Source organism: Limulus polyphemus, unplaced genomic scaffold, assembly GCF_000517525.1.
Source record: "Limulus polyphemus unplaced genomic scaffold, Limulus_polyphemus-2.1.2 Scaffold1072, whole genome shotgun sequence".
NCBI lineage: Eukaryota > Metazoa > Arthropoda > Merostomata > Xiphosura > Limulidae > Limulus > Limulus polyphemus.
This window is the reverse complement of record NW_013666682.1, coordinates 231033-257934: the sequence shown is the minus strand read 5'-3', so window position 1 is coordinate 257934 and position 26902 is coordinate 231033. Positions and strand designations below refer to the sequence as shown.

Below are 26902 nucleotides of genomic sequence, written 5' to 3'. Positions count from 1 at the left end.
ACCATTTCACAAGAAGCACCCAGTAAGATAACTGGGCAAGTCTTTTGGGAGTTTCACAAGTTCAGCTACAGTATCTTCTTTCTTCCCTACTCTGTTCCAGGACTTTGCTCTGGATACTTCTTTCTGAAGTGTCACTTCACTCTGAACCTGTTGGATAAGGCTGCTACAAATACTTGATAGTTGTGATAACTCTCAGCTGGAAGTTTATTTAATGTCATTAAAGCTGGTCCTTTTAAATGGGCAGCAATATGAACAATATTGTTCATTATTTCATCCATTCACTCTGGAAATTATTTTGAACTGAGTCTGGTATGCCTCCCATGGAACATTTCCATCATAGTCTATTAGTTTCTCAAGTGGCTAATGTTGTTGAAATAGCCAGCTAAGTTCTGGAACTTGATTTGGTAGTGTCATGGCTGGAGTAGTTCAGGAAAGTCTTGCAATCATAGTTGGCATAACAGTAGTATTAACAGGTGTAGCTCAAAAAGATTTTCCTATTCCATATTTATTAGTAAATGGTTTCTTACATTTGGTGCACGCAGAAAGATGCATGAACAGCTTGATATTTGCATTTACCAATTCTTTTTCCAAATGTTTTATTCTATCACTGATTTCTTTTTGTACTTCTTTGACTTTTTCATTACAGCCTTACTTCTTGAATCTTGTTGTTGAATCCCTCTGTACATCTCCAATAGCTTTATTGATCTTGTCTTTAATCATATGTATTTTTGCTTTTAATTCTTTTTTAAATATTACAATGGTCTATAAATTTCTACTTTGTCTTCTTTTATTTTTCTAGCTCTTTCTTCAAGACGTTTTTTGTAGTTGCTTATAATTTCTAATAAACTTTTGATTTAGTTTCTTGCCCGAGTTGTCATCTTGAAGTTTAGTCAAGTTCTATTATATTTTCACCCAAATAATCCCACTTCTGACACAAATGTTATCATTAGGCAGATTCTTTTTGATTATTTGACAAAAATAATGCCCAATCTAGTCCATGTAACAATGAATTTACTTTATTTCTTCAGTAACATTTGTTACAGTCATATTCACATGTAGGTTTAATTTTATAAATAACTTTTCAACATAAACTATACAACTAAATGTAGGCCTAACTTCAAATACAACATTTCCATATAAACTGCAAAAATAGATCTAACTTGATTAGATTCGAAAGATAAACACATAACTCACCAATTACGTGAATAACAAAACAGATGTAATAACTTTTACTGAATAACTTTTCTGACATTGAACTGACTGACTGTTCCTGAACTGATTAGTCAATACTTATTACTCACCGAGTACTTTACTTTTATTTATATTGTAACTTTTGTATTTCTACATACCAAGTGAACATTCTCATTTATTACATAATAATCGTCATTAGCAATTCCATCTAGCAAATAACTAAATTAAAATACTGAAAATACAGCTTACAACAATACACATTATGATTTTAGTAACGTACTTTCACTAAGTAGTTAACTTACTTAATCTAAATGAAAGTAAAATATATAAACCATGAAAGGTTTTAGTAATGTACTTTCACTAAGGAGCTAATTTACTTAGTCTAAATAGTCTGTCAGTTTCTAGAAGTTTCACAATGCTGTGACCCAGCAGTATATTTCCTCCAGTAAAACTTCTTGTGCTACATAATTTAATCATGAACGGTTGTATTTTACCAATCATATACACATAATGTATTTGTTTATTGACATTAAATTAGAAAGCAGTAATTTGTACAAATACTGTTTCAATTTTTGGTTGCTTAAAGTTTCTTACCAAACTTTCTATTCTTGATTTTTTTTTTTATATTTATCATTTGTAGCCAAATCTTACCTGAATAATCTATTGTCAAACATTTAATCTTCTGTTGACATAAACTGAAATAAAATTATAATAAATCAAGCAGAAACTAATGATGTAATCATAAAAAGTTTGAGAAAAACATTTTTCTAGCTAATGTATTCTAAACTTAGTATACCTCATTTTCATTATGGAAGGCCACTATGATGGATTTCAGTTTCTTGTTGTTTAGTGTGTCATGTAATATTTTAAACATTGTCTTTAGTTGAGGAAAAAAAATATCTTCCTAAAATTCGTTATTAATTAATCAGTTATTGTTTAAATGGAATTAGTATTCTATGTACTTAGAAACAAAAGTTATAAGGTTGCAAGTAAACAACAAACAACTGAGAAAACTATTCCTCAGAAAAGCTTACACATAGACAATATAAAATTAACAACTGAGAAAAATATCTCTCAAAATAGCCTACATACAGACAATAAACAACGAATAACAGAGAAAAATATTCTGGAGAAAGCCTACAAGTAGAAAATAAATATTGAACAACTGATAAACAAAAACTGAGGGAGACATTCATAGAGATAAAACTGGTGGTTCTCAACTAGTTTCTAATTTATAGTTGAATGAAAGTCTTAAACTATGGAACAAACATAAAAAAGTAAGGATACAAAAAAATAGGCTCTTCTGAAGTCTTGAAGAGTCAAACTTTGCACTGGGGACTTTCTTTGTTGAGATGATATTGATCCCAAAAATATGACATCTTGAAGCTTCAATAAAAATGCAAAAAATATAAAGTTAGACTTGATGATCTCAACTGTCTTCAATTAATGTATATTTTACATATATTTCATTGTAACTATATGAATTTGTTCTTTAAAAGAAAGTCATATCCAAAAAGTAGCTGCATCTTGTTCAAGTCTTAAAGTGAAAATGGAAATTAGTCAATGTGCATTGTAAAAGCAAGGACCAAATATTAAATTATAGTTCAAAATCATCAAATTTTACTAATCATCAAATTGTATGGTGAGATGACTATGGCATATGTTTGTAAAATGTTATGACAGTAGAAAGTTTGGACAATATTTCACTGTGTGATATAAAAATATAGCACAATTAACCCAAAAATTAAACAAACAACACTGAAAAGGAGCAGTATGTGCTAACAGAGCAAATTCCCAAAAATGTCATTGAAAAAATTTTATTTTTGCTTATTTATTGAATTTTTTGTTTGGATGGAGTGGATCTACCACGTATAGCCCTTCAACTGATACAGGAAGCCTGAAAGGGTGTAGTGGATCTACCACGTATAGCCCTTCAACTGATACAGGAAGCCTGAAAGGGTGGAGTGGATCTACCAAGTATAGCCCTTCAACTGATACAGGAAGCCTGAAAGGGTAGAGTGGATCTACCAAGTATAGCCCTTCAACTGATACAGGAAGCCTGAAAGGGTGGAGTGGATCTATCAAGTATAACCATTCAACTGATACAGGAAGCCTGAAAGGGTGGAATTGATCTACCAAGTATAGCCCTTCAACTGATACAGGAAGCCTGAGAGGGTGGAGTGGATCTACCAAGTATAGCCCTTCAACTGATACTGGAAGCCTGAAAGGGTAGTGTGGATCTACTAATTAATTCTTCATACAAGTATATTACCTATTCACCATGTGTACATAACTGTTAACTCCCCTAGTCTACTCTGTGATTATCTTTAGAAGTTAAACTCTGATCAAACTAAATACAAATCCACATCTGTGTTACCACAGCAAATACTTTATTAATTGGCATTCTCAACCTAGTTGGTGCCATATGTAATGCATGGGCTGTATGACCAGGTCAGAGATCTCAAGATTAAGTGTAACCAGTTAGCAGTCCTTGAGACCTACATGGCAACTTTTACAGAATTGCTAAATTGATTGTCAGTTATAAGTCCTCCACAGCTGAAAGTGTAGTGTGTTCAGCAACTTATCACACCTCAACTCTTGTACCCATTAACCTGCATGATCGAACACTAACCACTAGGCCATTCTTCGCCAAGCAGGTGCTTAACTACTTGAGTTTTTGTGTCTGAAATACCTCTTCACATATTGTTTCCTGTTTGATTCAATTAGTGTTTACAGATCAGGATACATTCTGAACAAAAGAATACATGTATGACAGTAAACTTGACATACATAGTGACTAAGAAATTAAATAAAATATTAAAGCACAACATGGTAAAATAAAACAAACACTTACATGATAGTGAAGATGAGACAGACGATGTTCCACACACAGCCATAGAAACATCAGGATACACAGACACAGACCAAACAGTCCTTCATGACTGTTTATAAAACCAAGTATTAGAAACGATTCTGTTACTTTAAATAGTGAACTTCAACCTACTTTCTACTAATCTATTGGGCCAAATTAACTACCACTGTTATATTTATGTGGAAAAATTTTGTACTACTGAATTAAAGAAAGTTGTGATTAACATCACAACTGGCAAAAAATAACAGAAGATATCCACAAACTGTGGTTTGTCAATTTATCCCTATAGTAATAACTTAATAGTTGTGGTCAGCAAACTTCAAATAGAATGCATGGTTCTTCTTTTTTTTATCATTATAGCTGTCAAAACAAATGAAACTCAAAATGATACAAAGACCAGAAGCAATAACTATATCACTCATCTGTAACAAACAGGTGTTTCTTATTGATATTCTAAATTTTTTATAAGAGTTGTTTTGTCAGAGCTGTACAAGAAGTGTCTATACAGAGATTTCAATACTAAACAAAACTTTTACCATTTGTAAATGTAAGATGTTCTCAAACAAAAGGTTTTATTAATACAAATATGAAAATATTTTTGGTTATTGCTAAACAGAAGTGATTCATCATATTTAAACAAGTAGATTAGGAAAATTAGATAAGCCACAACTGAAGAAATCAATAACTTGAGCACATCTGGAAAGAACTTCTTTCTTTTATAATTAATTCAAAGGATTAATTCACTCCTATAGAAGGAAAGTCTAACTTCCAAATGCACTGTGGTTAAGAGGTTTACTGTATTATTTAATAATATAAAGTGAAATATTAATCTATTTTAAGTGTTAATATATATATATAATCATATGTAACTGTACAAGTAATATTAATATACAGAGCATGTAAAGTTCAATCAATGCAGCCAAAAAAAGAAAACTAATTCAAGACAGAAAGAAATAGCAAGCTCAGATTGGTAGAATTATTTATTTAAAAGTTTCTCATTAAAAATACTAACAAACAGTTATACCATTGAAAAGAAGGTTTACCTTATCCAAGCTACAAGCTCTAAGAAATTATAATAAAAATATGAGATTAGATGGTCACCTTATAAGTGGTACTAGCTTTGAAAAATAATAGTGTATGACTAAAAATCTACATTATACATGGCACAAACTCTAACAAATAATATGCAAGACTACATAGTTAAAGAAAAATAACAATACGCAAGATGTAATTATTACATTACACACAGTACAAATTTTAAGATATAATAGCACATAAGACTTGATGGGTACCATGTAAGGTACAATATCTAAGACATAATACTAGACAGTTACCTTACACACAGTAAGAGGTAAGTTCCTACGAGAGAAGCTGCAACATTCAGAAGCCGAGTCAGAACGTATGGAGATCCAAAGACAGGCAGAGTTGGAAGTATAACTTTGATAAAAGAATCATATTAGCTTGTTATGGTCTCCAAAAAATTCAAGACTTCATTTTGCATTTTATTTTTTATTTTCAAAGTAAATGAAAAAGTCATGTATTGTTTCAACTGTCCATAACAATTTACCTTAAAACATCAGTGTGTAAATATTTTCAATCGGGTATGTATCTAACTATGTATTTTAAATTTCAGATAGAAATATTTAACTTCACTAGTTGTTAGGTATTTAATATAATTAATATGATTATAACTTATGTACACATCACAACTAAATACTAAGAAACACCTTGCAATGTCAGCAATTAAACAGGATGAATCTGAGATTAGTGACAGGGGGTAAGCAAACAGGTTAAATCTCACATTACCTATAGGAGTAAGCAAGCAGGTTAAATCTGAAATCAGAAATGTAAGTAAGGAAATAAGTCATTAGCAAAAGGAGTAAGCAAGCAGGTTAAATCTGACGTTACCAAAGTAAGTAAGGAAAAAAGTTAGATCTAACATTAGTAATGTGAATATGGAAACAGGTTAAATCTGACATTTGTAACAGGAGTAAGCACACAGGTTAAATCTGATATACTATATATACCAGTTGATATACCCATTAAGTGTACGAGGAAGACACGAGAACCCCTGGGGTGACATATGGGGGTCATATCCAAATGCCTAAACCCATGTCACTCCCTGGGAGCCCTACTGATACATGTCAGGTCTGGTGACAACCAGTCAAGACACACACACACACATAAAGAATTTTATTTAATAATAGTTTAGATAGTTGTTTCAACAGCCTTTTTTCTATATAAAGTTATTTCTACCTAATATAATCCATGCCACCAGCTGGTTCAACAATGGAAGGCCTTCTTTATTCTCAATACTGGCTGCAGTACTTCTGATGGTAAAACTACCAATAATAAGTAATACCACCTGAAAGTGGGAAATAATAAAAACACTAGACATTTTTGTTTGAAAATGTAGTTTCATGAGATTCTTAGTATACAGATTGTAACTCAATGTTGTTGAAAAACCACCGTGTAATGTATACTAAGACATTTCCTCACTCATCTATTAATGTAAATGTAAAATTGATTAAGTAATAAGAATATATTAATGTCCAAGCACTTCATGTTAATCTACAGTAATTCAGCCATATAAGATTAAATAGAAATATCCATTTTGTACAGTTCCAACTCACAAAAGCTAATACAAACCTACATTTAATAACCACATGTGAATATTACAAAGTTGATATATCTTGTTCCACTTTTAAGTCTAGTACAAAATTCTAATTTATGAAGGAAATTTACATGAAATTGTAGTGTACCAAATGAAGCTGTGGTGATAAAACTCAGAGCTAAATTTTACATAATTTCGTTAGCTGCTGCCATCAAGCCAGATATTTATGCTTATCCACTTTGTGCTACTCAGAAGAAAGTGAGTTTAATTTGTAAATGTTGTACTAACCTGAGCAGCTGTAATCAAAGCATTTTGATTAGATTCTCCCTTTCTATGTGAAGTGTTGATTGCAATACCAACTTCAGGTCTAAATTCATTAAGTACATAAAAAACTCAATATTAGAGGAAAATGGCTTATTACACATAAATCTTATGTTTAGCCTAAAAGTAAAGAGCATTATAACATACTGATCAAGAAACTGGACTTTTATCATTCAAGCATATAGTTGTGCTCACTGTTAACAGTTTTGTTTGTTTGTCAAAGTTTGTGCAAAGCCACTCGAGGGTTACCTGTGCTAGCTGTTCTTAATTTTGAAGTGACAGACTAAAAGGGAAGGCAGTTAGTCAACACCACACACTGTCAACTTTTGGGTTACTCTTTACCAAAGAATAGTGGGATTGGCTGCCACATCATAACACTCCCATGGCTGAAAGGGTGAGCTGCATGTTTAGCAAGAGGTTTCTAGCCCACAACACACAGACTGTAAAGTCAAGCACTCTGATCATCAGACCATTCCAAGTCCAAACAATAGGGCACCTGCACTTTGCCCACCATGGGTATGAAACCCTTATTTTCATTAGTATAAAGTCTTGAATCTTACTGCTGAGCCCACCAGGGAATGGGATGGGGAGACAGTTAAAGGTTGAAATTGTATGTATTCTTGCTTTTGGATACTTGCACAAAGCTCCTCAAGGACTATAATAGTCATCCCTACTTTTGAACTAATAGACTAGAGGGAAAGCAGTTAAACAACAGCACTTACCACCAACTCTTGTCTGACTGGAATTTTATCATTACCCCTACAACCCATTCACAGGCCCAAAGAGTGGAATGTAATGTTTTATTTATTTTGTGGTAAAAGGATGCAAATAATCAACCTGCAATACATAGTTCAGCAAACTAACCACTTGCTGAGCCAGTTTTGGTCCAACATATTAAGAAGGAACAGCCATAAACCCTTGAAGAGAATTGTTTTTACAATCACAACAGTTCTTTCTGCAAATAAAATTTTTTCTAAATTACATTTATTTCTTTTTAAGGAGACTCATCATAAATTAATTCTATGAAACGTAAGAAGTGTGATAATATGATTTAGACTTATCACGTATGTTTTAAAAGTTTTAGTAGCTTCTTCATATCATACCATCTTATTAAAAAGAAGAAAACGGAGCAAAGCTACAAGAAACACCTTACAAACTAGTATGAAATTTTCATAAATTTCATCACTTTACAATTTTTATTTACGATAAAATGAAATCAAAGTCTTTAATAAATAATCACTCTCAAAAAACAACAAAACAAAATATATTCATCTCTGATGTTAAAAAAGACTAATACAATGTGGTATAACATATACATCCAGCTAAAGTTTAGAAACAAGAGGTATATTTTTAATATATACTTATCTACAAACTTAAATATTGCAAACAACAGATTCAGTACATATATTTAACTATATTGCATCTACAAAATAAGTATTTCATGTATTAATTTATTTCCAAATACAGCAACACCTGATAGAATTAGAAAACTCACCTCTTGGCACAATAACCAGTTATCATGACATTTAAAAATCCTGCCAGAGCACTGGAGAAAAGAAACCATTATGTCTACTTATTTACTACATTAATAGTTTTTTAACAATTTAGATAATTAAAATAAGAAACAGTATCTATTATTTTCATGGGTTTATTAAAAACATGGTGTTTTTTTAATATAAAAATAACAACTAGACAGGTTATTTGTTACTTAGCATTATCAAACAAGAACTCTATACAATACAGTTAAATTCTAATTAAACTAAAATCCACACTTTCTTGGAATTTGACACAAAGACTGATTCAGCACTGAAACTGATTTCAGTCTTTGTGCCAAAGTACCAAAAAAAGTGTGGAATCTAGTTTAGTTTTATCTCATATACGCAGTATGATGTACTCAACATTATATTCTGTTATTTTCTAATTCAGGTTTTTATTATTTGATAATACTCAATAAAAGTATCTACAAAATATAACGTGCTTATCATTTCTATACACAATACACTAAATTCCATTGTGTTTAACTTTAAGTATACTAAAAATATATAATATACAACTCAGCATCGTAAAATGCTGAGTTGTTTTTGCAACTAATGGAATAAGTGGATTTAATAGTGAAATTTATACACTCTAAACAAAAAAAAATTTTAAATGTGAAAGATAAGCAGTGAAAGTAATGATGTCTAATAGCATGTTTGTTCTTGTAGTATAGCACTACAATAAAAACAATAGTTTGAAGTGAACTACATATAGGCCTTAAATTGTCAAACAAAAACAAATTAAGGACAAATACTATTAAGAATAACAATGAAGTTGAGCCAAAATGCAAATTATATATTTTTGAGCATTATCAAAGTGAGTTGTGGGACACATATTTAAGATTCTATATTGCAACCTTTCCTGATATTCACACGCATAAAGCATTTGTAACTTCTCTCTGTGAACATATTTTAGTAGAGGTATGAACTGTTCAATCCTTGGAAAGCTAAATTATTAAAATCCACAAACAAACAACGTTTTATAATACACAATTAAAATCATTATTTAAACTGATCAACAGTTCTAAAAGTCACTCCACATGTTTCAACGTGGTTTTACGTCATCTTCTGGAGTGTGAAGAACAGTTACTGTCTACTACATAAATACAAAAGCCGTGGTCATGAGACAGTAGTTTACAATTCAAAAATGAAGATCATGCCATCTACATAGTTTCTGATTTTCTAACCCTTCATCCTTATTTAAGATCAAGTTGTTTTTACTGTGTTTCATTATTTCAATGGATTCACTAATATTTCTAGCAGTCATAAATATACGTTTTTTTCCCCAATGGATGATATATCCAGTATAGTTTACATGTTCAGAGAAATAACTCTTTACTGAACAGAGACACTAAAATGAAGAAAGAACTAAATGAGTTGGAACTGCTACCTGAAGCTTACTTTAACTTAATAAGAAATAGAAAAAATAATTAACAGATCCAATATTGTATTAAACAATAAACAGATTGATGTAACTTAACAAGGGTATGGGATTTGCTTGTAAACCAAAAATGTTCGGGATGAAGATTTCATCACAGAAGGAAAACAGGTTTGAGGTACAAATAAAGATGTACAAATCTTAGTCATTAAACAGTTTGGATATTGTAATTTGTAAAGCTGATAAAGTTGGTCAAATAGTTATCCAAAAGAGGACTATACTAAGAATGTTGAACAGTTACTAACGATGGTATATATTAAAAGGTTAAAACCAACCCTCTTAACAGACTTCAGGAATTGGTTAAAGAAAAAATTAAAGACTGTATAAGCCTAACTCTCCCCAGAGGAAAAAATGGTTGGTTCCAAGTAATTTTGTAATTCCAAGATCTTATGCTTTACCAAAAGTTCACAAAATAGGAGATTCCTATAGACCCACAGTTTCAAATATAGGTTCATCCTTCTACAACACAGCTAAATTTTTAGCATGTAAGTATTCTTTCTTGTGTGATAATAACACTTTTACCATTAAAAAATCCATAAATTTTTTTAACAAATATGTAAGGTGAATTCTAAATAGTAATGATATGCTTGTATCTTTTGATATTGTATCACTTTTCAGGAACGTTCCTGTTGATACAGGTATCAGTTGTTTTGCAGGCAAATTACATGTAAACAATGACCAGTTGTTGAAACTTTAGACATGATGAACTTAACAAAAACTTGTGTTGAAAATTAATATTTTCAATTTAATAATAATAACTATAAACAGACTGAAGGCCTAGCTATAGGTTCACCATTATCTCCTTTGTTGTGTCATCTTTTTATGGATAGGTTTGAAACTGATGCTTTACAGAATGCCAAACTTAAACCAGACTTATGGATTAGGTATGTCGATGATATGTTCATGGTGTGGTAATATGGTAAAGAGAACTTGCTAGAGTTTGATAATTACTTAAATAGCCTTGAATCCTCTATTCAATTTACTCAAAGTTTGAAGAAAAAAAAACAACTTACTGTTTTTGGACATACTTGTTAAGAAAAACAAGAATAAGTTAGAAACTATGGTTTATCATAAACCTTTTTTTGTTGTCATGCTGCTACATCAAGAATCATGTCATCCAAAGTTTAAAAAAAAAAATGTCAGCCTTTTACACTTATGTTACAAGTCTTTAAAACTATGTTCTAATTCAACAAATTGAAAAAATGAACTGTTATTTATTAAACATGTGGCATTAGATAGAGGTTTCTCAGCTCATATTGTTAACAAAATTTAACAAAATGCTGAACAAAAAAAAAGTAAACTAAAATCAATATTTGATAAAATAGATAAAAAAGAAAGGTTGTTTTTACCATATATTCCAGGTTTATCATGTCAAGGTTCATAAATTCAAAAAACAAAACAAAAATATTATTGGCATTTACAGACCATTGAACAAAATTGGTCAAATATTAAATAAATCTAAAGAAGGAGACAGGTATGTTTAACGTTTAACAGGAATGTGGTTGCTCATACACTAGTCTAACAAGAAGAAACTTAAAATTTTGAATAAATGAACATAAGAGAAATGTTAAAACTCTACATTAGCTCAACATATACATTATACAGGACATATCCTGTTGGGAAAAAACGGTTATTTTGGCTCATCCAAATAATATGACTGCTAGAAATATTAGAGAAACCATTGAAATAATGAAACACAGTAAAAACAACTTGATCTCAAATAAGGATGAAGACTTAGAAATTCAGAAACTATGTAGATGGCATGATCTTCATTTTTGAATTGTAAACTAGTGTCACATGACCATGGCTTTTATACTTATATAGCACACAATAAGTGTTTTTCACACTCCAGAAGATGTCGTAAAACCATGTTGAAACATGTAGAGTGACTTTTAGAACTGTTGATCAGTTTAAATAAAGATTTTAATTGTGTATTATAAAACACTGTTCGTTTGTGGATTTTAATATTTTAAATATATGCACAAGTTCCTTTTTTAACCTTTTAATACCTTGAAAAGTTACTTAAAGATTATTCCAACAAAATATGAAATGTTCAATTTCTGGAAAGTTTTCAGAAATATTAACACATCAAAAGTATTATTTACTGAGTAACATGAATGGATTTATCAGGATGATAACTGCAAAAATATGATATGTTCAAACCTCTGAAAACTAACTCAGAAATAGCATAATAAAACTGTGAATTGATTGTTTCACTGAAAACTTCACCCATTTATGAAAAGGAAAAATGATGAGATCATACTACACTTACACCATATTATAGTTGGCTTCTCTTCCTACAACTGGAAGTAATGGGAACACAGCCATCAGTAAGGTTGAACCAATCCATGTTAGTGTTAATAACTGAAATATGTAATAAATCTTAACACCAATACATAGTATTAATATCTACTATGCACAAATACATAAACAGTTTCCCAAAAAGCTGCATACAAATACTGAACACAGTGGTTTTGTTTCAAAATAAGATTCATAAGTACAGTTGCAAATAAGAAGCAAGTGGAGTCCACAAAGCATTTCATTCCTCAACTTCCAGTTATTCAAGAAGAACAAAAAATATATTTGTGAATTAGAAAATATAATGTGCAAAAAAAAAAAAATGCACACACATATACCCATTCATCCTACTACTTCAACTACAGTATCTAGTTTGAAATCAGGTTTTGGGTTGTGTCAGAGCTGCCAAGTATTCTCATCTCATTTATACTGTGACTCCCTTTTCTTACTACTTCATCTATGATACCTAGTGGGAAATCAGGTTTTGGGTTGGTCAGAGCTGCCAAGTATGCTCATCTCATTTATACTGTGACTCCCTTTTCTTACTACTTCAACTACAGTATCTAGTTTGAAATCAGGTTTTGGGTTGTGTCAGAGCTGACCAACATGCTCATCTTCCTTGTACTGTAGCTTCCTCTTCATATTACTTCAACTATAAAACTTAGCATGAAATCATGTTTTGGGCTGACCACAGCTGACCCATGTGTTCATCTCTTACTGAAACCTTACAGTCTCTCAGGGTGATGCAAGGCTACTTCAATATAATGCTTTACTATTTGAAAACAAGAAGTTTTACTGAATTTTCTTTCATACAAGTTTTAATGTTCCAAAAATCATTTACATTGTAGGCACAAACTATTCTTGTCCCTTGTTAATTTTTTACTGGATATTAGTCAACATATCTGACTATATTACTTGTACATATTATGGTGGTATTAGATTTTAAATTTGACTTTAAACATTATATAATATTTCATATTACACAACTCAGCTTAATTTTACCTTTACTGTTAAGACTTTTTCATGAGATAATTAGCTTTGGATTCAGTAAGAACACACCTCCAGGATAAAACAGTATGTAACACAGAAGAACATGTGCAATACTGTAGGTACATGTATAGCCTGGTTTCACAATCAACTACAGTTTAACAAGAAACATACAGTTCAATTCAAGGAGAGGTCACATATCAAGAAAGAGCATCATGTAAAGACCTTGGAAGACTGTTTCAAGTATTTGGTGAAATTGCTATTAGATAAACTTAAAGATTTCCTTAAGTATTTTGACAAAAATCAAAGAATCTTGAATGATTCTAATACAATTCAAATAATGTTTAAGAATTACAACTTTCTCAGCTTGTGTGCCAATTTCACTGGATTTACCTGAACATCAACTAAAAGCACTAATTCTTCCCTAGCTTGCATGCCAATATTACTGGTTTAGTCTGAACATCAACTAAAAGCACTAGTTCTTCCTTAGCTTGCATGCCAATTTTACTGATTTGAACTAAATATCAACTAAAAGCACCAGTTCTTCCTTGGTTTGCATGCCAATCTTACTGGTTTAGTCTGAATGTCAACTAAAAGCACTAGTTCTTCCCTAGTTTGCATGCAAATTTTACTGGTTTAGTCTGAATGTCAATTAAAAGCACTAGTTCTTCCTTAGCCTGTAGTTTTGATGCCCTGGATACAGGGAAAAGGGAAGGGGGGGGGGCAAAGTGCATATCACAATCTATTTACAATATTTGATTCAATTATTGTATTAGCAATTTCTGTCAATAAACTTGCCATTAAAATCTGGTTTATATTTCTAATATTTGCATTATTTAAGTTTTCAATTTCAAAAGAAAATATCTATATAAAGTTTGATTTTTCACTTCTTTCTGTCAAATGACCTTCTGCACGCTGAATTTTCATTCTTCTTTGATATGGGTTTCAGAATGTCCATGAACTAGATACAAACTATAGCTATTGGCATGCCAGTATATAAAATAAAAACCTCCCACCTTCTTTATTTACTGATATATCAATAAATTTATCACACCCACCAAAGAAGATCTTCCCAACTTGTCATGCCTTTAAAATCACTTATTTGCTCATGCCTACTTATCAATGGTACATGTTTATAATCAATAGAGGCCATTTTGTGAACTATGTGATTTTGACAATAATGTTTTGATTTCTTGGTGAAAGACAGTATTTCACAAGTAGATCTTGATGTGTGTGTGTGTGTGTGTGTGTAAACTAAAATTGGTGATTTGAAAAGTTATATAATGTTTTTTAACCTTCTTATAGCTTAGTTAGAAATCCAGATAAAGTAATTTTGGGACATTCTATTTTAGTGCTTGCTGTATTTTTTGTATTCTAACTAAAATATATATTTGAAAACTACACGGATTATATTCTAGACAACAAACATAAATAGAAAAAAGAAAACTTAAAAAAGCAGGCACTTGAGTGTTAATTGGTTTACAGCTAATTTTAAGAAAAGTAACTAAAATGTACAAATTAAAACTTATTAGGTTATATAAGAAAACTTATACAAAGATAGATTAAATAAAATGTTTTTTGTGTGATCACTCCTTAAGGAATGCACATAGTTAAACATTACATGATGTAACCTGAAACTTTGTTTACCCTAAACTCTCCACACTCCCTCTGGATACTTTATTGTCTATTGCAGTGGTTACACATGGTTCAATGAGCAATAAAAGAATAAAAATAAATGAAAGCAGTTGGGAACAGTTAAGAGGCTAAAAGCTATTATTGTAAATAATTGTAATTGCTTCTTACAATTTGTAGTCCCACTAGAAAAAAAAAGGTATTTTTGATTTTATTTCATATTTTTCAACTTTTGCTACAGTTGGTGTTAGGCTAGAGAAGATAAGAGATAAAGTAAAAAGTTTAACAAAAAAAAAAAACTTTTGATATTCAATTAGGAGGTTATGCAAATGAAATATGAAAACTGTAAAATGAAAAGAAGAATTTCTGTTCTTAACAAGAAATGTCACCTTTCATTCATAGAGATTCGGTAAAGACTCCAGAAATTTACAGAAAAATCTTCAGTAAAAATACTTTATTAAAAAATCAGATTTTTTGTTTACACCAAAGTTGTAATGCTTACTACAAGCTTGCCAAATTTTTGTGAAGATACAATTAATACATTCAGAGTTATGGTATTTAAACTTTGATGATTACATGGTGGTTAATAAGTTGGTCAAAATGATCAAGCCTGTATACAGAGAGTTAATTCAAATATCAGCTAAAGCATTAGTTCTTCCTTAACTTGTGTGCCAGTTTTAGTGGATTTAGTATGAATATATATTCTAAAAGAACAAGTTAGATTTACTTAACTTGTTGAGTTCTGTTCAACATAGACATTGCTTTTGAGTTTAAACATGCTTAATGAAAACAGTTTATTTTTAGATTTCATTACATGATTAATGCCACATGACAATTTATAGTTTAATATAAGAGAAGGAAATCAATCAGCTACAGGAATTGTAGAACTGTATACTTTTCAGCTTTCTTTAGATAATCAGTGCCACATGTCAGTTTGTAGTTTAATACAAGACAACAAAATATATTTACCTTATCAGTGTCTTTAAGGGATGTTCCAAGAGGCCAAAATGCTATAGCTACTAGTCCCAATGATAACATCCATCTCCTGAAGAAGGATATAACCTAGGACACATAGAATGGTATGACTCACACTTGTCTTTTTAAAAGCTTCATTAAAAGAAAAAATAAGATACACTATAAAAAGAGTTAAAAGCAAGGAAATAAAAGTATCTACACAAACAGGATATACCATACACTTTTTCACTAGCATTTTATGAATAATACAAAAGTTATGTTTTGGGTTTTTCATTAAAATTGACCTAACAACAAACTAGAAACACATTTCTTTGGTTTATTACTATAATTATTATTTTATTACTATAATTAACTAATCTACCTATTGCTAAATAATTTTTTTTAGCAGATTAAACAGCTTGTTTTATTACTAATCAGAAAATTGTGTGCATCCTTTATAAAAAAAAAGCTTTACGTACTGACACAGTACATCTTAACAAATACACAAGTTACATAACTGATGAAATTACAATAGTACACTAATCTAACTAAGAATCCATAACTCACCAACAGTTCTAGACCAAATATACCCAACACTCCTAATCCCAGTAGTTGCAGTACATAGTTGTGATGGTCCACATAAGCTTTAGCTTCTTTGTACACATTCCAACTGTAACCAGATAAATTCAATGGAATGCATTTATTAAAATCTACTCTCATCAAATTTGAAAGAAAATACCAAGGAATGGTTTAAATATATTACAACATACACGTTATTATTATATTGCAGGTTTGTTTTTCCACTCTTGTATCAACCACTATATCATAAAAACACTACAACAGTAATTCAAGTTTCCAGGAAATAACTTTGTGTATTCTTACAATTTCTGATAGAAATGGTGTGAATTTACACAAATTTTATCAACTTTAAAAAGGACAATTACCAAACAGTGTATCATAAAAGATGAGGAACTTCACAGTAACACATTAAAACTAACTACTCTGATATGAAACTGTTTTATTTACATAAGACTTTTCATATTGTATTAATTACACATAACACTATTGGTCCAGCATGATTAACCCTTTGCATTTTGCACACAGGTGGAGGTCAAAGTGCACATACCATGACTTTTTACAAAGTGTCATTCAACATGCTATTATTTATTTGATGTCAGAGTAATCAAATTTTGATTTTACCTAACATTGTTGATTTAGTGACAGTTCATGGTAGGTGATTAACTACCAGATATAATGTATAGGAATACTGAAAAAACTGTAGTTATGCATTTCCAAGGTTCTAGAGGTTATGCAAATGCAATATTCAAACTGTATGATGGACAAAAGTACACTTATTCTTCACATAAACATCACCTTTCACTCCAAGTTGTCAGTCTAAATCAGACTGACATCTACAAATACTTTTCTAAAACATCCAGTTCTTTAGTGTACAGACTTGTACATTTTACTCAAAGCTTCTTACATTCCATGTAGATACAAGTAGTAAATGGAGAATCATAGACAATATTCCTTCTACATTTGACCAACCCAGTGCACATTTGGTTAATAATGCTGAAAACTTAACAATTTATGTTATTTTGTACCCAACCATATAGCTATATTATAGACTAAACTTACTTGACAGCAACCAGAGTCCACAACAATACTGGAGACAGAAAATACAGATAGTACATTGTAGGGGCATTCTGCACTGAAATTTTAAGATATATTTAAATTATTTTTGTTATCACACTCTACAAGAACATCATAAAATGGTTTATTAAATAGACTATACTTCTGAGCAGACAATTTGCCTGAAAGTATTAGGTTGGGACAATGTTTTATCACTTTGAATCTGTCTTCATTGTGCAAGAATACTGATACATTGTCCAGATTTAACCATCCATTAAGAAGTACACACCAAAAATTAACACTTGATATCTATCTAAGAAGAATCTATCAACCATTATAGTTTTATATTAAAATCAAACAACTAGAAAAGAATAAAATCTTTTCTACAACAAGTGTGAGTGGAGACTGATTGTTTTGGATATTCACACAAAGCTACACAAGGACTATACATACTAGCTGTCCTTAATTTTTGAAATTCTAAGAGCCTTTGAGTGAAAGCAAATGAGAATATGTTATGTAAACTACACTACACCTGTTATATTAAGTGCTGATGAGGCATTTTACCTAATACCAGGGTTCATCATACCAGCTGGGATACAACAGACATAGTAGTGGTCAAAATGATATATATGTATCATTTGTTTTAAGTCAAATTTTTAGGTAAGAATTAATAACAACATTACTTATTTTATTTTACAACTGTTTATCAATTTTATTTATATATTATTTATTATTATTAATTTCAATTAACTTTGTTATCATTCACTAGAACTGGTGAACCAGCAAGCTAGTATTCTTGAAATGACAGACTAGCATGAAGACAGGTAGTCAACAGCACCCACTGCAAACTCTTGGGCTACTCTAAAATGCATCCAGCTCTCCAAAATGCACAACACATTTTTCAGCAATGTGACTCAAACCACGGATCCTTAGATTCACAGGCCATCATGCTGACTACTATGCCACACCCAGCTGAAGACTCATGAAATGCACCACAATGCACTGTTGCTGTTTTTATCTATTTATTCTGAAGTTCAGCAAGTTCAAACTTTTCTTTTTCCCCAAAAATCTGCACAGTCTTAATATTACATTAGTTTCCCAGGGGCTCCCTACACCTCTGAAAGTAAGTTATTAAAAATAATGAAAGTTTGTTCCAATGATGTACACTTAAGGTTTATGGTTCGCTAAGAAGCATATTGTTAAAATATCAGTTTCTTCATATCACATAACTTTAAAAGCTTCACAAAATAAGTATATTTTCATATTAAAGGTTTGTAATAAACTTACTTTATCACAGTTTTTAATATTTCATCTTAAAATCTCTAATAACCATTTAAGTTTTATCTCCTAAAAATTAAAAACATCATTTTCTTAATAACTACACTATTTTTTAAATGTGTAATAGTATTTTATTTTTTAACTTGCTGGTTTCTACCTGTAATAATAATAAGTTCACTAAATTCTTCACCATAGACTTATCAATGGGGACCAACTTCATCGAACCTAACTGAACTATTTATACATTAAATTGCTTGTGAATCCATGACTTTGGTGGTTATAAGGACCCCAGTGGCATAAGATCACTGGAAAAGTTTATTTCTCTCAACAGGGGCTCGGTCCATTTGGCCGACCACGTGACCTCTTTGTACATTAAATTGCTTGTGAATCCATGACTTTGGTGGTTATATGGACCCTAGTAGCATAGGATCACTGGAAATGTTTTTTTCTCTCAACAATTTGACTGACCATGTGACCTCTTTGTACTTGTTTAAAGTCTTTATAGATTTAATACTTCTAACTTTCAGTATAGTGTATATATATATCTTCACAAAATTTGACAGTCTTTCAGTTAACATACAAAAAATCATATTTTTTAGTGAAATATTTTTAATAAACTAAAATAAAAATTTGTTCAAACATATATATAAGTATTTGTTTTAAATAGTCCTTGTGCAAAATAATTTTCATGTTAAGATTAAAAATACTTTCCTTCATCTCAAGAATCTCAAATTTCCTTTCCATAATCCCTAAAATCTCCTAAATACATTTCAAACGTTTTTTTTCAGTAAAACTATATTTTATATGTTATTTTCTCTACCCTATTTCTAAATAGGATCGGTCAATTTAAACGACCTCTTAACTACCAAAAAACAACAACAAAAAACAATTGAAATAAATGTAAATTATCCTTTTTTCTTTCTAGAATGTCTTCAAATTGTAACATGAAACTACATTCATTTATCCTAAGTAGCTTAAAGATCGTAACAGTATTCATCTATTTATAATTAAATTTTATTGTTTTATTGCCCTTTGAACCATGTATAACTACTATCCATGCCATTATAAGTTGTAAATCACTTGGGGAACACGCAGCTTACATTACACTATCGAATTACATTACCCACAAACTACTCACGTGCATGCCTTGTGAAACAGTTTAATTATATTATTATTATTAATTTTACCTAATCTAATCTTAACTAACCTGAAAATGTTCCCTATTTTTACATTTTAGTTACTTTTATAATAATAAATAAAGAATAAACATGAAAAACAAGAAATAAAGTACTTGTCCAATCTTCTTTTTTCTTGCTGTCGATTGTTGATGACACTTAACCCTACTTGTTTTTTTATATTGATGGTAGTAATGCACTAAATAATTTTTATTTAATTCCATAACGCACCAAAGAACATAGACTAATAACATGCAAAAAGTAGACAATTTTCTCTAACTCTCAAAATTTTACTGGCTTTCTAACTATGTGACAAAAGCATTACAAATTCATCTAAGCTAGTCATTAACTTTTCAGTGGGAATGAAGTTGTATTCTGAGTGAAATTGACAATTTGGGCTTTCTACTGGTTATAGGTAATATATAATTACACATAAGAGAGAACTATTAACAAATCCTGAAAGAGAGGATGCAACAGGAGTTTGATTTTCTATTTGACAGCTCTGTAACCAAACAAAATTGAAGACTATAAACATTATGGTTTGTCTGAGCAATGATGATGTTATAGTGAGTAAATTACATTTAATTTTGTAGTTACTGGAGAGGTGGTGGATAAAATAGAGAAGATACAAAGAGAAAATGTGTCACGTGTCACACTAGCAAAAATTTAGGATTTTTTTAAATACTGCTTTACAGAATCAAGAACTTAAAACTTGTATACTATTAAAATATGGATTATTAGCTAAGATTTTATGCTATACTAATTGGTATCAAATGTTGAATGTAAGGCACTAGAACCTTGTGTCTTGTGCAGTAAAGGATATCTGTGGTAATTGGGTTAAAGAGAATTAACATCAATATTACATTTAATCCTATTAATTACTGCAAGGATTTCCTATGTATTTTACATAGAAAATGAGTGACTTCACCCAAGTCTTTTGGTAATTTCTTTACAATTACTGTTCTAACAGCCAAAAACATGACATTATTTAATACAATGCAATATGTGAGCCCCACCAGCAGTGAATGATATGAAAAGAAGCTGGCAATTTGAGGATTAACAGAAACGTACCATATAATAAAAATGTTATGATAATGGTCACAGCTCCAGAGAATAATCCAATAGTCAAATTTTGGATGCCAATCCCACTTTCCTGTGCTTTATCACTTTGAACTTCCAAAGATTTGTGAAGAATGGATGTATGATCCCGAATAATTAAGATTCCAACATAGCTCAGCCAACCAAGAAATCCAAACAGAATACTGCAACTAAAGAATAAAACAGAATTATGAAACATTAAAAATAATCACTTACTCAATATGTACATTCAGTTTTGACAAGTGTATAGTTTACAAGAAAATATATGAAGAATCAAACAAAACAATTATATTTCATTATTTTACAGAGACCAAATTCTTCTTATGATTGATTAAAGAATTAAGATATCACACCACTAAATAATTTTTCCCACTAAAAGCAAAATTTTTGTATAAATTAAGTGCTATTTCCATGAACAGGAGTAACCTTCAACACCCAATGTTTCAGTGTAGCCATGGGTATACTCCAATTGTGTAGCTGGATATAATACTCCAACATTGTGACACTGGATATACTCCAACAGAGTGACCACAGACATACCCAAATGTCACTGAAAGCACAAAATTTAGGAGTATAATAACCAGTAAGTTTTAAAATAAATTTATTTTATTTCAGTAAATAAACTTGCATAAATCTGTAAAATTTAAACTCTTACAGTGTCACTTTTATACATATAAGTTAAGGATAACAAGGGGCATCTTTGTACATCTAAGCCATCACATACACTTTATTAAACTCTAAAATAAAAGTAAAGCTACCCTTATCATTCAGATATTTATCCCCCACATCTGAAAGCCAATCATTCCAAAGGCCAACCGTCCTGTTAGAAAATAAAGCTGTCTTACCTGAAGATCACTCTTACCCTGTCAAAATTTATATTTGTGTCTCCTAGTCTTACCACTCTCACTATTAGATACATAAAATGGTGATGCATAAACACTATCAATTCCCATTACAATCTTAAACATCTCCATCAGATTCTAACTCTTCTTTTTTCAAGAGAAAACAATTTCAGAAGTCTTAACCTCTTCTCGTATGTCAACCTTTCCATCTCAGGCATTATCCAAGTAGCCCTCCTCTGGGTCCTTTCCAAAAATTCAGTGTCTTTTCTAAGATAAGGAGCCCAAGACTAAACACAATGTTCCAAGTGCGGCCTAACTAATGATCTATACAATGGCATTATAACCTCTTTAGACGAGTATTCAATATTTCTGTAGATAAACCCACAATTCTGTTTGCCTTACCACTAGCAATAGTACATTTTTAGGATAGCATAAGAGATTGGTCAACCAGAACACCAAAATCTTTTTCTTCCATGACACTGTTAAGATTATTCCCATCAAAATTATACTCATAATTCCAATTGTGATATCCCATATGCATTACTTTGCATTTATTATAATGAAAAGAAATCTGCCATTTATTCACCCAACTCACCAAATAATCAAAATATTTTGTAAAGGAGCAAAATCATCCTTACAGCCAGCAACACTCAAAACTTTAATATCATCAGCAAACTTAAATAATTTACTAACTACTCCTCCATCTGTGCCATTGGTGTAAATCAAAGAGAGCAAAGGTCCTAGCACTGAAGTGCCCCACTTATGACAAGAATCCAGCTTGACTTATCTTCATTTATAAAAACCCACCCAGTATTATATCCTTACGTGTGCCCTATTCTCTGATCAGTGGTGGGAATTTCTCCCTCCAGTTGGCTGAAGTTGAGGTGAAAACAGTATGATCTTCTCTCCTACTCCCACATCAATGTCGGTTCCCAGTGGTTGAGTTCTGGATTGTAGTTGACTTAATGATGGTATGATCCTTGTACACATGGATGTCAGTTCCAGAGGTTGAGTTTTGGACCTATTCAATGTGTGATTCTAGCTATGTATGTGAGCAGAAGTAAGATGCTTTGTCAGAAGCTATAATTTTTCTACACTGAAAATATATTTCCAATAGGAACTTACTTCCACTCACATTCCCCACTGTCTACTAGTGTGTAGGTTTCTGCCTGAACTCGAAGTGATAGTAAGATAGAATATCATAGAGGGAGTCACGTGTGTGGGGCACGTCTGTTGGTGGAGGTTTATTGCAGGACAATTTGTATGTGTGAATGAGTTAAACCATGTGAACCGAGGGGTACATGGGAGTGAAAAGCTTGTGGCATGTGAAAAAGATTCTGCAAATAGAGGGCAGCAATTAACAAGAATAGCTATATTACGTGAGCAGAAGTAAGTACCTGTCAGAAATATATTTTCAGTGTAAGAAATTATAACTTTGCAAAGTTTACATTTTGTTGGATAGCCAGCATGATTTCAGTGGGGAGAAAATCATGCCTTACTAATCTTTTGATATTTTTTGAAGAGGTTAATGCTTATGTGGATGAGGGTTAAGGTGTGGATTTGGTGTATTTGTATTTTCATAAATCATTTGTCAAGGTGCTACATAAAAGTCTTGTTCAGAACATTATCTCTGTAGGTGTGGAAGATTAGTTGGATCATTTCCGAGCAAAATACATAGATATCCCACTCAAATCAAACAGATTGGAACACCTCAAGTGCAGTAACATCTTTGGCATAAAGACATTGAGGGTTGGTGCAAGAGGAAGAAGCATTGCAACCAACAAATGTACCCACCATGGTCCACAACACCAAAGCAGTGCAACTGAAGCAAAATGAGTGATGCACCAAGCACCCCCTGAACACATGTGTGAGGACCTATGGTGAGTGGTTTGGCTCTAAATCCCAAACTCAACCTCTGTGAACCGACTTCCATGCAGGGGTAGGATGAGGGATCCCAATCAAAGGGGAGAACTGCATATATGCCAACAGGCCACATGTGTGAGTACATTAGTAAATCGAAAACTCAACTGCCAGGAACCAACACCCATGTAGAGATAAAATGAGGGATCCCAATTACACGATGTGTGTGATGACATATTGTGATTGATTCAGCTCTAAATCCAAAACTCAACCACTGGGAACTGACATTCATGCAGGGGTAGGATGAGGGATCCCAGTCCTCTCAATATGAGTGTGGGCAATAGGGCAATTGGTTCAGCTCTAAATCCAAAACTCAACTACTGGAAACCAACTTCCATGCGGGATCCCAATCATTATGGTGCCTCATTCAAAAGCTACATTCTGTCAACTACTAAAAGCAGAACACAGCCTCTATACTCTCACCTGAATGGATTCTACATTGCTTACATTGTAAATCTCTCATTCAAGAGGATACATCCATGGTCCACCACCCCAGCAGTTTGGAACTGGAAAGTGGTAAGGACTTTCTTACAACACTGGAAGAAATGGGGGTAGAAAATGCAGTGGAGAGACTGAAGGAATGTAAACATCGGAGACGGTACAATGGGTGACCACAAAACCTAATTTTGAAAAGCGGACCAAGCCCAATTTATTCAATCTAAGGTATGGCAGGGATGAGCAGCAATCCCTTTCTGCTTTACCCATGAAGTCCATGGGTCAGTACAATCCAGAACAGGCATATTTATGAAGTAAATATGTCATGAAGAATAACCTATGAGTGATCTTGTGGAACATCCCACCTCTAGTATATGTAATAGTAAAGAACAGTGAGCCTTTGGTGGCCATAAAAATTATGAAAGTGAAATCAACATGGTCTTACAGTGTGAATTTGAGTACAAGTCTAAGTGATTGAAGTATATCTAGAGAGGCTCCACTCACCACAGAGTGGGATCCAAATAGAAACATGGGACAGGCCCCCTGAAAAATAAATATAATGAAAGAAAGAAACCTTACCAAGTTATAGTTGCACTGAAGTCTGAAAAATGGCAACAGGTGGAAGACAATAACCTGACAAGGAAGAAACAGCAACATGATGCAGATAGTAAGAGATGAAAGTATGCAAAGTGTTCCACATGCCTGCTTGAACAATTTCCTCCAGGAGATGATGCAGATGAGATATCAGAGAAGCATTAAGGTGCCTGGAATAATTGACGAAAAAAAGGGAGACAAGGAAGAATAAGCTAATTGAATTAAAAGCTGAACCCAGTTGGTGAGGGTGGAAAAAGAGAGATCACAAACAGAGGATAGTTGCCAATGGATGAATAGACAGGAACAATTATGATGGAAGGAAGCCGTGCGGGTGATATAACAATGAGAAGGAAGAAATACCCCCTCAAGCCACCAAACATTGATCCTGGTAAAGCAGAAAATAAGAGGAATGATACAGAGTATGTGGGACGTCAATGGCAAACAAATCTGATTGATGATGTCCATAGGCTAAAAGGAGGAGGAAATATGCTTTAAAGAATAAATGAAACACGGAACAAGACAAAGGTTCAAATTGAGGTAAAGTATGGTAGTGAAGCACCACAATGACTTTCCAATCTTGAAGGGCCACACAGCATGGAAGGCAACTAATCTGGAAGGAACATAACAAGAGTGACAAGGTATGGGAGGAAAAAACTTTATAGTACCAGTAAAAACTTAAAGTGTGGGATAAAGTCATTTGATAACCAGAGATGGAGGAGACTGAAGTCCCCTGATCAAATAACCAAGTGAGGATATCCATAATGTAATAAGACGAACAGTGGGATGAGCAGGGAAGAATCCACGACCCAAAGACTAACAGCAGAAAATATTCCACTTACTTTGATAAACCTCCATGGAAGAAGGTCGACAGAATGTGCCAACAACAAAGCTACTCGTTGAGATAAACCGGATCTTCTCATCAAGGAACAGATAAAAACCAGGCGTGAAGACAAAGGGTAGGAATGGCAGGATGAACTACCTGGGACCGAGACTGCTGTAGCAGGGATGTAGTGCTGGGAAGAGCCAAAGGTGGAGCAGATTTGATTAGGTGCAGCCGCAGAAACCATGGCTGGGCTGGCCAGTAAGGGGCAATTAGAAGGACTGGACATGGAGTGGAGGATAAAATCTACACTTGGAAGGAATCTGTTAGGAGGATACACATACAGGAATTTGTCTGTCCAATTCTGACTGAATGCATCGAGAGCCAGAGCAAGTGGATGAGGCACCAGAGACCAAAACTAAGGTAACTTAGTACTGACGACAGTGGTAAATGCATCCAGGTGTGTAGCACCCATCCAAGTGCATAACCACTGGAAAACTTGAGGATCTAGAAACCACTCCATCGGACAAATTTTTGTCCAGTTTGGATAGACAATCTGCGGCAAGGTTGAAAGCACCCCGAACATGACATGCAAGTAGATGAATACTGTGTGTTTGGGCCCATAAAAGGAGATCCAACATTTGACAACACAGAAAATGGGTGCCTCCCTGGTGATTGATAGATGCCACCAACGTAGAAGATGAAAATGATCCAAAGCCTGATGGACAGCAAAAAGCTCCAGCATACTGATATGGTAAGACCATTTGGTCGCAGACCATTGACCTGAAGCAACTTGCTGCTCAACCCATGTACCCCAGCTGTGAAGTGAAGCATCTGTGAAAATATGTAAATCTGGATGAGGGGGAGGAAGCGGAACCCCTGCTGAAGTGCGAGTCTTGTCCAACCACCAATGTATTAGGTGGTCAAGAAATTAATGTTACATTTTGGAACACTTTCATTAACCACCCCCCAAAAAATGTACCTCATGTATGATAGTTAAACGAACCACCTAAATGTCACATCAGTGTAGCCTATATAATGTGTGAAGTTTAGTATACTCTAATCTCTTATAGTGATGGCACATGACGAGATACACATTCGGCATGTAATGCTGTTTGAATACAAGAAGGGAAACAATGCCTCAAAGAAGTTTATGAAAATGTTTTGAATTGTCATAGGTGTCAAGGATGGTTCAGCAAATTTCGTTCAGGTGACTTTAGCCTTAAAAACTGTGATGGCAGGGGCTGCCATGTTGGAATTAATAAT

The 26902-nt window shown here is 32.5% G+C and overlaps 1 protein-coding gene across 2 annotated transcripts in view; it reads right to left on the bottom strand.

Annotated features, from left to right (window-relative positions):
- LOC106461991 (GPI ethanolamine phosphate transferase 1-like) overlaps nucleotides 1–26902 on the bottom strand; it is a 77551-nt gene that overhangs the window by 7035 nt on the left and 43614 nt on the right. The window contains exons 12-22 of one of the 2 annotated variants that reach the window (XM_022389108.1): nucleotides 20999–21195; nucleotides 17481–17553; nucleotides 16410–16512; nucleotides 15858–15950; nucleotides 12244–12335; nucleotides 8494–8544; nucleotides 6966–7044; nucleotides 6320–6428; nucleotides 5398–5500; nucleotides 4046–4133; nucleotides 2479–2577 (exon numbers count right to left, since the gene is read on the bottom strand). In XM_022389108.1, the coding sequence (XP_022244816.1) occupies nucleotides 2479–2577; nucleotides 4046–4133; nucleotides 5398–5500; nucleotides 6320–6428; nucleotides 6966–7044; nucleotides 8494–8544; nucleotides 12244–12335; nucleotides 15858–15950; nucleotides 16410–16512; nucleotides 17481–17553; nucleotides 20999–21195 (1087 nt within the window). The remainder of the gene's footprint in view (nucleotides 1–2478; nucleotides 2578–4045; nucleotides 4134–5397; nucleotides 5501–6319; nucleotides 6429–6965; nucleotides 7045–8493; nucleotides 8545–12243; nucleotides 12336–15857; nucleotides 15951–16409; nucleotides 16513–17480; nucleotides 17554–20998; nucleotides 21196–26902) is intronic. The other variant, XM_022389109.1, reaches the window with a different exon arrangement.